This window comes from Mustela putorius, unplaced genomic scaffold (assembly GCF_011764305.1).
Source record: "Mustela putorius furo isolate JIRA1106 unplaced genomic scaffold, ASM1176430v1.1 tig00000196_pilon_pilon_pilon, whole genome shotgun sequence".
NCBI classification, from domain to species: domain Eukaryota; kingdom Metazoa; phylum Chordata; class Mammalia; order Carnivora; family Mustelidae; genus Mustela; species Mustela putorius.
Window position 1 is genome coordinate 5034595 of NW_025421310.1, and position 12991 is coordinate 5047585.

General features: G+C 59.1%; 2 protein-coding genes across 3 annotated transcripts; both read left to right on the forward strand.

Annotated features, from left to right (window-relative positions):
* The first annotated feature begins 1268 nt into the window (after window positions 1-1268).
* FAM71E2 (family with sequence similarity 71 member E2) lies at window positions 1269-9025 on the forward strand. Of its 2 annotated transcripts, none has more exons than XM_045076913.1 (11): window positions 1269-1642; window positions 1845-1999; window positions 2135-2393; window positions 2745-2769; window positions 2930-2994; window positions 3083-3183; window positions 3273-3325; window positions 3407-3483; window positions 3717-6553; window positions 8615-8702; window positions 8792-9025. In XM_045076913.1, the coding sequence occupies exons 1-10, from the start codon at window positions 1493-1495 to the stop codon at window positions 8640-8642; spliced, it is 3750 nt and encodes a 1249-aa protein (XP_044932848.1). In that variant the 5' UTR covers window positions 1269-1492; the 3' UTR covers window positions 8643-8702; window positions 8792-9025. The 2 variants fall into 2 exon arrangements, with proteins under 2 accessions (XP_044932848.1, XP_044932849.1); XM_045076914.1 differs by lacking the exon at window positions 8792-9025 and having other exon boundaries at window positions 3717-5052; window positions 6225-6553; window positions 8615-8701.
* A 118-nt stretch (window positions 9026-9143) lies between these two features.
* Window positions 9144-10630, forward strand: LOC101670731 (cytochrome c oxidase subunit 6B2). Its single transcript, XM_004777016.3, has 4 exons — window positions 9144-9262; window positions 9376-9505; window positions 10244-10344; window positions 10451-10630. Exons 2-4 carry the CDS (start codon window positions 9394-9396, stop codon window positions 10502-10504), a joined length of 267 nt encoding a protein of 88 aa, XP_004777073.1. The 5' UTR covers window positions 9144-9262; window positions 9376-9393; the 3' UTR covers window positions 10505-10630.
* The last annotated feature ends 2361 nt before the right edge of the window (window positions 10631-12991 follow it).

Here is a 12991-nt window from a genome sequence, read left to right on the forward strand (position 1 = left end):
AATAATAATAGGGGGGCGCCTGGGTGGCTCAGTGGGTTAAGCCGCTGCCTTCAGCTCAGGTCATGATCTCAGGGTCCTGGGATCGAGTCCCACATCGGGCTCTCTGCTCAGCAGGGGGCCTGCTTCCCTTCCTCTCTCTGCCTGCTTCTCTGTCTACTTGTAATCTCTGTCTGTCAAATAAATAAATAAAATCTTAAAAAAAAATTAATGATGTACTATATGTTAAAAAAAAAAAAAAAAAAAAAAAAAAAAAAAAAAAAAAAAAAAAAAAAAAAAAAATAATAATAGGGGTGCCGGGGTGGCTTACCCGATTAAGCATCTGCCTTCAGCTCGGGTCATGATCCCAAAGTCCCAGGATCGAGGCCGAGCATTGGGCCCTGCTCAGTGGGGAGTCTGCTTTTCCCCCTGCCTCGCACCCTGCTCTCGTGCTCACTCTCTCAAATAAATAAAATCTTTAAAATAAAAAATCCTAGAAGAAAATACACTCAAATTTTGACCATGGTCCCCTCAGGGTGGAAGGTGGATTGGAGTTCTGAGTGACTTGTTTTTATTTGTGCCTGTCTATATTATCCAGAATTTCCACAATGACCATGTATTTTGCATGACATATTTAAATAAAATAAATAAACACTTTTTAGAGTGAAAGAATACCAGTCACCACCTTCCCCCCCAAATAAGCTCTCAGAAGGAGTCAGGAATCACGGCTCACTGAGTGCCTGCTCTGGGCCGTGCCTGAAGTGTGGGGTTTTACTTACATGACCCCCTGAATGAGGCATCATGACCCACTTGACTGGGTGAGGGAAGGTGAGGCTGGAGGGGGTGTTTGGCTGTTGTTCAAGGTCACATAGCTAGGGAGAGACAACTGTGATTCTGCCAGAGGTCTGGCTCCTTCCAAAGCGCACGTCTCTCCCTTTTATAACCCACACAGACACAAATCTGTTACAAATGGGGAAACCGAGGCCCAGTGTGGGTATGAGTCTTACTTAAGGTCTAGAGAAAGGTCAGTGGTGAGTTGGGGCCTCCCTTCTTAAGAGTCAGAAACTCTTTAGTTAATTATCCATTTATAATATCCAAGAGAGCAGTTCCCACACCCCCTGGCTCGGGGACCCCCCACAAGGGTCCTGTGTTTTCACTAGTTTGGGTCTGGACTGGGGCTTCTGAGCCACAGGCCCTAAGCCACATCCTGGAGTCAGGAACCCATCCATGCCCCCCAGAGAGTTCCCAGCAAGAGACCTACACGTAGGTGTCTGATGAGGTCACAAAGCCCCTCCACCGGAAGGCTCCTCCCCCAGGCCAGGGCTGACCACCCCCCCTCTGCAGGGCCATGGCCAAGCCCTGGAGAAGCTCCACCTTCTGGAACCGCTGAGCTCCCGCACCTGTGAAGCCCAAAAGGCCAGGACGGGTGGGCTGGGGGACACTGGGCTGGCCATGTGCCCAGGTGCCTGGCTCCCTGACCATGTATCTGTGGTGACCCACCTTTTCTCCCGCTGCCATGAACCGGTTTCGCAACATCAAGCGCATGCAGCCACTCCAGGGACCCTCAAAATGGGTCCCCACTCTGGGCGAGTTGCAGAAGACCCTCCAGAAGGGCGAGTACCTGCCCCTCCGCCCGCTGCCCATGTTCGAGAGTAACTTTGTGCAGGTCCCCAGCTTCCTGCACCCTGGGGGCGGAGAGGGGCAGGAGGGGATTGGAAACCCCCCCCCCCCCCGGGCTGGGGGATTTGGACCCAGGCAGGCATGAGGTGGGGTGGGGGCGGGGCTCCGGTGGCCAGGGGCTTGGGCTGGGGGTGCCGGAGGACTGCTGGAGAAAGGAGTGGTTCCAGCCCCTCTCCCTGGCCCCCCAGGTGAACAATCGAGGGGCCCCCGTGTACGTGCACCACAGAACCAACCGTCTGACCATGGGTGTGGCTGCCTCCCTGCCAGGCCTGGTACTGCCAGACATCCTGCTGATCGCTGAGCGGGGAGAGGGCAGGGAGTGCTCCAACCTCGTCCTCACCAGGTGCCTCCATCCCCCCCAGCGGCCCCAGACAGTGCTCCTACCTGGTCCTCATTGGGTGCCTCCATCCTCCCATCTGTTCCTGCTCTGTCCCATCTCCTGCTCTGCCATCGGCATCTCCTGCTTCTCCGCCCCCAGGATGCTCCCGCTGGACCTGGCCCACCTCTACGTGCACGACCTGTCTGCCTGCCGCCTGAAGCTACGCCTGGTCACAGGTCGCTACTACTACCTGGAGCTGGATGCCCCTGATAATGAGCTTGGCTTCCTGTTTGACCGCTGGATCCGTCTCATCAACCTACTCCATGAGCCGGCCACAACCTGGGCCCCCCGGACCCTGAGCACACCAACCATGGGCCTGGTCCATGTGGTACCCCCTGCCTCCACCTGGCGCCTCCAGGTGGGTACTGCCCCCCACCCTGGGGCAGCTGCGGTTCTAGATCTCAGAACCAAGTCCAACAGCCTGCAACCCAGAGCCCCAAGAAATGAGGCCGGGGGCCTGGATGACAGAGGAGGGCCTGGGACCTGCACTCCTGGATCTGGGGGAGGAGGGGCTGGGAGATGGACTCCTGGTTTAGGGAGGAGGAGGCTGGGGGCCTAGATTCCAGGGTTTGCAGGAGCAGAGGACAGGATCCCTGAGTCCTGGGAGAGGGATGGGCTGGGGTCCTGGAGTCTTGGGCTGAGTAGGTAAGGGAGATGTGGAAACCAGGAGGAGGCCACCCCTCCTCACTGTCCCCCTTCTTGTCCGCAGGCTCAGCCCCAGTCCAAACGTTCAGGTGAGCAGGTTCAGTGTCCATCAGGCTCTCCCCTGCTTCTCAGCATCTTCTGCACCAGGCATGGTCTGACCTTCCCCTTCTTCCCTGGCCAAGCCCCCCGCGCGTCTCCCTGTGTCCTCCCTGTCCGGGACATTGACTCAAAGCATCCCCTCCTCTGCAGTCATGATTGCCAAGCCCACATTTCCTTACAAGCTGATGGCATCTCAGAGACAGAAGAAGACCAAGGTGAGCATGCAGGCCAGGCTTGGCTGTGGAGGGATGGGGCAGGGATACTGGGCTCCCTCACTGCCCCCATCCCTCCTTCCACTGTCAGACCCTCAAGCGCAGATTCAAGTCTCAGGCCGTGGGCGATTCTGTGCCTCTTATCTGGTCACATGCGGAGCATGCTCAAGCTAAGAAGAAACCTACAGAAAAGTAGGCTGGGGGTCTGGCTCCTGGGGGGAAGCAGGGGAAGGCTGAGGACCCAGTGCCGATGCCGTCAGTCATGCCATGTGGTCCTACAGGTCCCAACCAAAACTCTACTTGGACACATCTCAGACGAAAATCCAGGTTTCTGGTGAGCACACCCCCCACATGTGTGGATCCCCAAAGTTCTGGCCCTTCGGCTGAAAGCTCAGACTACTTTCTTTCCATCCAGAGAAGCCCAGCATCACCATCCGTACCATCTTCAGCATCATTTCCAACACCATCAACCACACACAGTCCTCTTCCAAGGCAGCTATATACTGGGGGCCCAACTCTTGGTCTGAGGGAGGAGGGACTGGAAGTTTGGACTCCTGGGTCTGAGTGGGGAGGAGGGACTGGGGGCGGTCTGAGGGAGGAGGAGCTGTGGTCTGGACTCCTGGGTCTGAGGGAGGAGGTGGGGCTGAGGCTCTGGTCTCCTGGGTCCTGGGTCTCAAGCTTTCTCTGGTCCTAATCATCCTTCCCGTTTCTCGGCCTGTCTCCAGGGTCACTCATCTGACTCAGAGGTGGGCACGGTTCTCGGAGGCTTAGTGGAGACCCCTGTCCGGTGCATCTCGGAGGACAGCCAGGAGCCTTCCCTGGTGGGCTCCTATGACTGCTTGGACGCCTACCTCTGGCAGCAGGATGTTGAAGACCTGATGGACCCGGATACCAGCACCTTGTCTTCTTCCTCCTTCAGCCCCGCCCCTGGCCCTCCAGCCTTCTACTTCCCTCATGCTTTACCCTCCGGCCGGAAGCACAAGGAAAAGGCCGGGCAGAGGCCGCGGCCATTGCGCTCCCAGAAGTCCCCATCTACCCGGGCCACCTCTTCGAGGGTTCCATTCATCCTCGACCAGTCCAAGAAGGTCTCGGCAGTGCGCGCCCCATCCCAGAAGACCTCAGCTGCCCCTGGCCCATCCCGGAGGGTTCCCACTGCGCCTGGTGCCCCTCAGAAGGTCCCCACTGCACCTGGTCCCCCTCAAAAGGTTCCAGCAGCACGGGGCCCATCTCGGAAGGCAACACCTGTAGTGACCACCTCCCCAAAGGCCCCACCAGCTCACGGTGCATCCCGGAAGCCTCCAGCTACCTTGGCTGTTTCTCGGAAGGCCCAAGCCATACCTGCCCCATCTCAGAAGCCCCCACCCATGTTGGCTAGTCCTCAGAAGCCTCCAGCCGTACCTTTCCTGTCTCAGAAGTCCCCACCCACCCTGGCTCTTCCCCCAAAGGCCGTGTCCCCCACTCTTCAAAGGAAGAAATCTTTGTTCATCCCTACCCCATCCCAGAAGGCTGTGACCTCACCTAGTCAGTACAAGATGACCCCGGAGAGAGCTGATTTTGGCCTGGGGCCCAAGATAGGTCCTAGAAGGGATGTGGCTGAGAGAAGGAAGCAGGAAGGGGCACCCCAGCCCATGTTGTTCGTGGGCACCCAGGAGATGGATGTACTGGAGACGAGGACCCAGAAGACATCCATGGAGCTGCCTTTCACCACCACGAAGAAGCAGTCAGAGGAAGTCGTGATCAGCAAAGCCCGGGAAATCACCCTGGATGGCCTGAAGGGCCGGGGCTTGCTGGAGGACAAGGTCCACAGAAAGAAGGAGAAGATATCCCTGGACATGCCTGGCTTCAGATCCAAGGAGAGGGGAGAGCGGCACAGGTGGCTCAAGACCCAGGAGCTGGCCATCGAGGGAGGCCCAGAGGAGCAGAGCAGGCCCTTCTCGGTAGAAGGCCTCACGCTCGCCAAGATGATGATCATGGCCAACTGCAAGGAGCCCCCCCAGAGACAAGCTGCAGTCGGCCTGCCCTCCTGGCTCTCAGCTCCCCAGGCATCTATGTCAGCAGAGGGTACAGGGCCCTTCAGTCCCTGTTCTGCTCCCTTGTCAGAGAGGAAACCAGTGGCAGCTAGGAAGCAGTCCCCATTGGGTTCCTGGGTGCCCTCATCAGAGAGGAAACCAACGGCAGTTAGGGAGCAGTCCCCAGTGGGCTCCTGGGCGCCTTTGATGGAGGGGACCCTGGCGGGATTTAAGGAGCAGTCCCCATTGAGCTCCTGGGCACCCCCAATGGAGGGGCCCTCAGTGGAGGGTAGGGAGCAGTCCCCGGTGGGCTCCTGGGTGCCCTCGCCAGAGAGGAAACCAGTGGCAGTTAGGGAGCAGACCCTGGTGGGCTCCTGGGCACCCTTGATGGAGGGGACCTCAGTGGGGGGTAGGGAGCAGTCCCCAGTGGGCTCCTGGGTGCCCTCGACAGAGGGGACCTCAGTGGGGGGTAGGGAGCAGTCCCCGGTGGGCTCCTGGGCACCCTCGATGGAGGGGACCTCAGTGAGGGGTAGGGAGCAGTCCCCGGTGGGTTCCTGGGTACCCTCGCCAGAGAGGAAACCAGTGGCAGTTAGGGAGCAGTCCCCGGTGGGCTCCTGGGCACCCTCAATGGAGGGGACCTCAGTGGGGGGTAGGGAGCAGTCCCCAGTGGGCTCCTGGGTACCCTCGCCAGAGAGGAAACCAGTGGCAGTTAGGGAGCAGTCCCCGGTGGGCTCCTGGGCACCCTCGACAGAGGGGACCTCAGTGGGAGGTAGGGAGCAGTCCCCGGTGGGCTCCTGGGTGCCCTCGCCAGAGAGGAAACCAGTGGCAGTTAGGGAGCAGTCCCCGGTGGGCTCCTGGGCACCCTCGACAGAGGGGACCTCAGTGGGAGGTAGGGAGCAGTCCCCGGTGGGCTCCTGGGTGCCCTCGCCAGAGAGGAAACCAGTGGCAGTTAGGGAGCAGTCCCCGGTGAGCTCCTGGGCGCCCTCAACAGAGGGGACCCCAGCGGGGGGTACACAGCAGTCCCCAGTGGGCTCCTGGGTGCCCTCAATGGAGGGGACCTCAGTGGGGCGTAGAGAGCAGTCCCCAGTGGGCACCTGGGTGAAGGGGAAAATACATCGGTGGGCAGAGAGGAGCAGGCATCAGTGGGCAGAGGAGAGAGCAAATGTAGAGGAGCTGTCCCAGGATACCATGGGGCCTTCTGAGGTGCCCTACCTCCCCGAGCAGGAGATGGGCAGTGTCTCCAGCAGCCAGAAGATGGACAATGTCTCCCTGTCTCCCACCCCTCTGCCTGCATCAGAGGGGGAGGATACAACCCGGTCGCCAACCTCACTGACCCCCGTGTCAGAAGTGGGAGCTGGGGGGTCCCCACCGCTCAGCAGCCTATCTCAAGAGCCTCTCGAGCCCAAGGAGATGTCAGACCTCAGCCCTGTGACCACGACGGGGCTGTCCTCAGCGGATGTCTCACCCTCACCCTTGGAAGTTGAGAGCGGGGCGGACCTGGCTGCCAGCGGGGATAAGGAAGAGGAACAGGATGTCTTCAGCCCTTCAGCCAGGTACTTGGGGTGATGACTGATATATTCCATCAACCCCATTCTCTGCCAGGTGGAGGATCACGCCCTCTTTTCTCACTTTTATTCATGGACTTGGTATTTAGTGAGTGTTGACTTTGTGCTAGGCATTGTTCTAAGTACTGGGAATCCAACACTGAGCAATTTGGGGCGTATATGCCTTGCCATCTTGTGTGTAGAGCCCAGAGATGCTGTTTAGCCTCCCGCAATGCACAGGCTCTTCCTCCAACCCCACCCCCAGCAAAGAATGATCCACACAAACTATCAGTAGTGATGAAGTTAGGAATCCTGACAATAAAAACTAAGGCAATTATATTGTATGATGTAAGCTGATAGCTCCATGGGGAGACAGTACAGGAGGGCGGACTAGGCGTGAAGGTAGGCAGCCTCCAGAATGGGACTGGTGGATCCGGGAGGGCCTCAGGGAGCTGATGTCACTTGTAAAAGACTTGGAGGAGAAGAGGGAGGGTTCCATGCACACATCTGGGGAAGTTATGAGTGTGCAGTATGTTGACCAAGAGTGAGTTCCAAGGGGCTCCAGAGAGAAGAATGCCATTAGAAGAGTCAGGGAACTGGTGGCCATCACAGGAGACCTTGCCGGGCGTTTTAAGAACTTAGGCTTTGATGCTGATGAGTGAGCTGGGGGCAGGTGGATTGAGCTAAATAGTTGGGATTCATGTGTGTTAGAAAGGGCTCTCTCTGGCCCAAGCATCGAGAAGGTAAGCGGGCAAGGATGGAAGCTGGGAGTTGGCAAGAGGCAGTCGGAGTGATCCAGGCATGAGATGATGTGGATCTGGACACGAGGGGAGGTGTTGGAGGTGTTGAGAGGAGATAGCGTTCTAGAGACACTCTGATGGCTGAGCCAACAGATTGTGTCCATGTGGTATGAAGGGAAAGTGTAAGGGTTGTGGTCTGGGACACTGGGGAAATGCTGTGGCCATTGGCAGCAGTCAGAGAAGCTGTGAATGAAATGGATGGCAGGTAGAGCATCAGGAATTCCATTTTGGACATCTGAATTCCAAGATGTCTGGTGAAGATGTGGGTTAGGTAGCCAGATGCGTGAGTCACAGGTGACTTGGGAAATCATCAGCTCGGGGATGGCTACTGCAAGTTAGAAGACTAGGGGAGGTCTCTGGCCAGCGAGTGTAAACAAAGCAAGTGTTGGGAAGAGGGGAGACCACAGTAGTGGCGTGCAGAATGGTGAGACACAGACATCCTGGCCACCATGGGAAAAGAGCAGTTGTGTCTAATGCCGCATCTAGGTGGGGGGAGGTGGGACTGAGATGAGGCCTCTGGATTTATCAGCAAAGATTCGATTATTTGTTACATGGTGGTAATGAGTTGAATGGGGCAGGCCTGAAGAGGCACAGAGAGCAGGAGGTCACCTGCCAGGGTCCTTGAAAACGTGATGCTGGCTGAAAGGAGCCAGATGCAAGGGTCCCTGTCACGGATGATGCCCTTTGACAATTGTGGGGCAGACAAATCCCAGCCGACTGGTGGTTGCCAGGAGCTGGGAATGGGGAGGGATGGCACATGGGGAACAGGGTCTCCTTGTGGGCTGATGAAACGTTCTGGAGCTCAGAGGTTGTGGTCCCACCACGTGGCAAATGCAACAAATGCCACTGAACTATGCACTTTAAAATGTTTGCAATGGTAAATTTTATGTGATGGGTATTTCCCCACTGTATCCCTACATACCTACCTCCAGGCGTTGGCAAAGAGGGCATTCTGAGGGGAGGAGTAGACAAGCTTTCTGCGAGTGGCTTGCTGCAAGGGGAGAAGGGATGTGGAGAGGCAGCTGGGGTAGAAAGCAGGCGCAAGAGCGATTCTTGAGAGTGACCAGAGTGCAGTTGGATGTGGGGTGAAGGGTGCACAGCTGGGCTTGGTAGCGATTAGGAAGGAGGGAGAGGAACCTGCAGGTCCGTCAGGGCCAGGAAGACGCAATGGGGACCCTGTTCCATCTCATGCTCCGTTTGGGACGGGTTTACTGAGCACTCAGTAAACTGTGGCCTCCAAAGCCTCCTTTGGCTTTCTCTCTCTCTCCAGCATGCTCAGTACCGAGAGCCCTCAATAGCGGGATTCCGGGAACTCGATCTCAGTTGCCAAAGTGTCCAAAGGAGCCCAGCTTGGCCAGGTAGCCCGAGACCCCGTAGACCCGCCCAAGCCCTGGCACCGGAGTCCGGGAGCTCAGACCCCACCCTGGCTCTTTCCTCTTCCCCACAGGCCCCCAGGGTGCTGTGCACCTCTACCACTAAGAAGCAGGGTGCTGAAAAGGCCGGGCGGGGGTATGCTCCCTCTCCGGCAGAGACCAGAGCTATCTATACCTTTATATATTGGGGGGGCGGGGAGCGGGACGGGGGAGAGCCCGCGGGATGGCCCAGCTTCGCAGAGATTAAAAGCCTGAGTCAGACTCAGCAAAAGTCGTGCCTGGATGCCTGTGTGTGCGCGGGGGAACCTCAAGAGCTTGGTGCGGCTAGGGGTAAGAGGCGAAGAGAGGTCCGCGCAGACCCCGCCCCACGCCCTAGAACATCCCCTGCCGCGCAGCGGCTCCCATTGGCTGCGATCCAGGGGTCCCAGCCAATCCTGCTGGGGGTCGGGTTTCTCTTGAGCTGGACCCGGGAGACTCAGAAGCAACGGGTAACCCTGGACGGTCCCACACCACAGCTGACCCAGTGACACGCTAACATCTCTCTGGTGAGGGCAGGGCGGTTGGGCTCAGGGGCTGGCCTTCGGGTCGGGGCCAGCAGCGGGGTGTGGGTCGGAACGAGGGGCGCTCCCGAGCGCCACGGAGCCCCCTTCCCACGCAGGAGCTGCCGCCTCCGTGGATGTTGGATGTCGATTCCCAGAAGCCCCCTAAGGGGAAATGGTCGACACCGCCCTTCGACCCGCGCTTCCCCAACCAGAACCAGACACGAAACTGCTACCAGAACTTCCTGGGTGAGACCTTGCGGGCCAGGTTAGGGGCAGGGGGTAAGAGAGGGGAGGCAGCAAGGGACGCGCCCCACCTGAAGATGGGGAGAGGGTCGGGGACCCGACTTGGCGGCGGAGACCGTTGGGATGGAAGGGGAGGGGACCACCGTCCGCAGGGGCGGGGTCTAGTATGGACCGGGGAGAACCGAGTCCTGGAGGGGCGGGGCGTGGCCTGGAGAGGGTGGACCGACCATGGTGGGACCGGGCCTGGTCGGGAGTGGGTGGGACCTGGTGTGGAGCGGCGAGGACGGAGCCCTGGAGGGGCGGGGCTTGATCTGGAGCGGGTGGGCCAACCTTGGTGGGCCGGGGTCTGGTCGTGGAGGGGCGCGGCCTGGAGAGGAGGGGACCAAGTCCAGGAGCAGGGCAAAGGAGGGCTAAGCGGGGTCTTCCCGGGAAGGGGAGGAACTTGGTCTGACGAGGTAGCGGCGAGGCAGGGAGGGAGGGAGGGAAAGAGAGAGCGAGAGAGATACACAGAGAGGGGTAGAGAGACAGAGAGAGATACAAAGATGCAGAGATACAACGCGAGCGCCAGGCCAGGGCCAGGGCCGGGGCCTGGAGTGGAGGGGCGGGATTGAGTCGTGGAGGACGAGGCCACGGAGGGGGTGGGGCCATTGTTGGGGGCGGGGTGAGGGGCGGGGCCAGGCCGGGAGAGCCGGGGCGGGGCCGCAGAGCCACCCTGCCGGCTCGCCGGGCCCCACCCTGCAGACTACCACCGCTGTGTCAAGAGAATGAACCGCCGCGGGAAGAGCACGCAACCCTGCGAGTATTACTTCCGCGTGTTCCACTCGCTGTGCCCCATGAGCTGGGTGAGCAGGCCGGGGGGGCGCCGGCGGCTGGCCGGGGGTGCAGGGTTCCGTGGAGCTGAGCCGGCGCCCTCGGACTCCTCTCCCACCCCCGCCCGCCCCTTCCCAGGTGCGGCGCTGGACCGAGCAGATCCAGAACGGGACCTTCGCCGGCAAAATCTGACGGTCTGAGTGCCGCTCCTCCGAACGATCAGCGCACTGACCCCGCGTCCTCGCGTCTCCCGGAGCCCCGGCCCCGGCTGTACACTCCCCAGTCTCTAAACCACCAATAAAGCTCTGTTGCTGCTGATATTTCTTCTTAATATGTGGTGTGGGGGCTGGAGAAGTCCTTCTTGCGTCAGGGCCCTGCAGCTAGCACTACTGGTGCTGATGGGAGAGGGGGCAGGGGTGGAAGGAGGATCGTGGGGTCTCCAGAGTGGGATGCAGCCCAGCCCCTCCTGCGCCCGCTCCAGTACGTCCAGCAGCCAGCAGCCGCCGGACCAGGCTTCTGTGGATGACCGCGCTTGCCCCCCAGGGTGCTCCTGACTGTCCACCCCCACACCTGGTCCGCCCTCCATCTCCTCCCTCAGGATCCTCCTCCCCTCTTACCTCCCCAAAGGAGTCTTCCTTTGGGACTTACATTCCCAAGTTCTGGGGTGTTGACTGTGTGCCCCCCAGCGCTGACCCCAACTATCCCTCTCCGTCTCTAGACCCTTTCCCAGCTATTCACCACTCTACGTCACTCCCCCGCCCCCGTCTGACTCCCATTCCCCCCCCGCCCCCCAAGTACACCCTGTCCTCACGCTGGAGCCCCTCCCAGCAGTCTTCTGTAGGCCCAGCCGTCCTTTCAGCACTGCTCCCAGGCCAGAGCAGTCTCCTCTGACGTTCTCCAGGATGCTTCTGCCGGATGCTCCTGGCTCCTGTCTGGATAATGCTTTGCTCCTGCCCCATCCAGGCACTGGATCTGCCTTCAGCCAGCCTCAGAGGTGGCAGCATTGATTCCAAATGCCTCTTGAAATGTCACCTGTCTAACCACCCACCCCCCTGCTGTCCTCCCCCCAACCCGCCCCCCCCCCAAGGCTGAGGAGTCACCCTTCATAAGCACAGAGCCCTGGGATTCTAGCCTGGGCCTGAGTCCTGGGCAGGGGATGGACTGGATCCCACTGTTCCTCCCAGAAGCTGTACGTTTCCTTGAACAGCCTGGACCCACACTCTGCCTGAAGTAGTCTCAGGCCTGTTCAATCCTGGGGTTCAAAGGTGGCTATTACTAATAACACCTGAACAAGCCTCTTGACCTGTGTGCACCTCAGTTTTCCCAGCTGGTGCAGAGTCCCGTTACCAGGAGAGGTGGGTTGATGGGAGGGGCTGAGTGGACTCAGGGGAGGACTGGCTCAATCCTGCTCCTCACTCCTCCCATCCCCCTTGATGACTTCTCCCACACTTGCATACCCTCTACACTGCCCTCATCACCCCATCCAGGGCACACCCCCGGCGTCTCATCTGCTGGGATGGCAGCACCCAGATACCTTGCCCCAGGACTCCCTTGCTCCAACCACAGCCTCAGAAGCAGGAGGGCACAGGAAGGTGCAGGGTGTGCTGAGAGCTACAGGAAGGGCTGTCCCACTCTAGTGGCTGCGCTGCTGGATCAAGGGACACAGGCAAGGCAGCTCTGAGTCACCGAATGGGGCTGATGGGTGTCTGACACTCAGTGAGGTCACCCAGGTAGCCTCTGACCACAGGGCCTGACACCCACGCAGCCCCAGCCAGCCCCTTGACCTCCACCAGGGTACCAGTGCCTAGAGTGCTTTGCTGGCTACCCAGAAGCCACTCCTAGCCTTCCTCCTCCTTTCCATCTTTGGCCCAGGATCCTCCCAACCATCATTCCTCGACCACTTCTGGAAGATTTTTAACATTTTATTTATTTTGGAGAGAGAGAGAGAGAGAAGGCACATGCGCTTGTGTGAGCGGGGGTGAGTGGTAAGGGAGAGAGAGCAGAGCCCCACATGGGGCTCGATCTCACCACCCTGAGATCATGACCTGAGCCAAAATCAAGAGTTAGACCCTTAACTGACTGAGCCACCCACGTGCTCCTCTTCTGGAAGATTCTTTAAAAAAAAAAAAAAGATTTTATTTATTTATTTGAGAGAGAAAGCATGAGAGAGGGGGAAGGGTCAGAGGGAAAAGCAGATTCCAGGATTGTGACCTGAGCCCCAGGCAGACACTTGACTGATCCACCCAGAAGCCCCATTCTGGAACATTCTTTACACTCTGCCTCCACGGTCCTGTGGATGCCGGATCCCAAGGCAGGATCTACACCAACATCACTGCGAACTCCCAGGCCCCGAACTCTGAACACCTGTTCCGCTGCTCCTCTACCAGCTCCTCGGAAGCACCTGATGTCAACCTCACGGACCTGCAGCAACCTGACCAGCTGGAGGAAACTGAGGCCTCTCACTAGTTCTCCCCCTCCCAATTGTACCTCTGCTATTGCCACCTCCTTCCCCTCTTCCCCCTTGCCCTCAGTCCATCTCTCCTCCTCCCATCTCTGCAGACCTCAGCCAGCTCCTTCCTCCATCTCTGCAGACAGGCTCAGGTGCCTCCGGAGGCTCAAAATCACCAAGGGGCTCAGCAGCCTTCATCCTTTGCTCCCCAAACCTCGAGGCACCCGCTC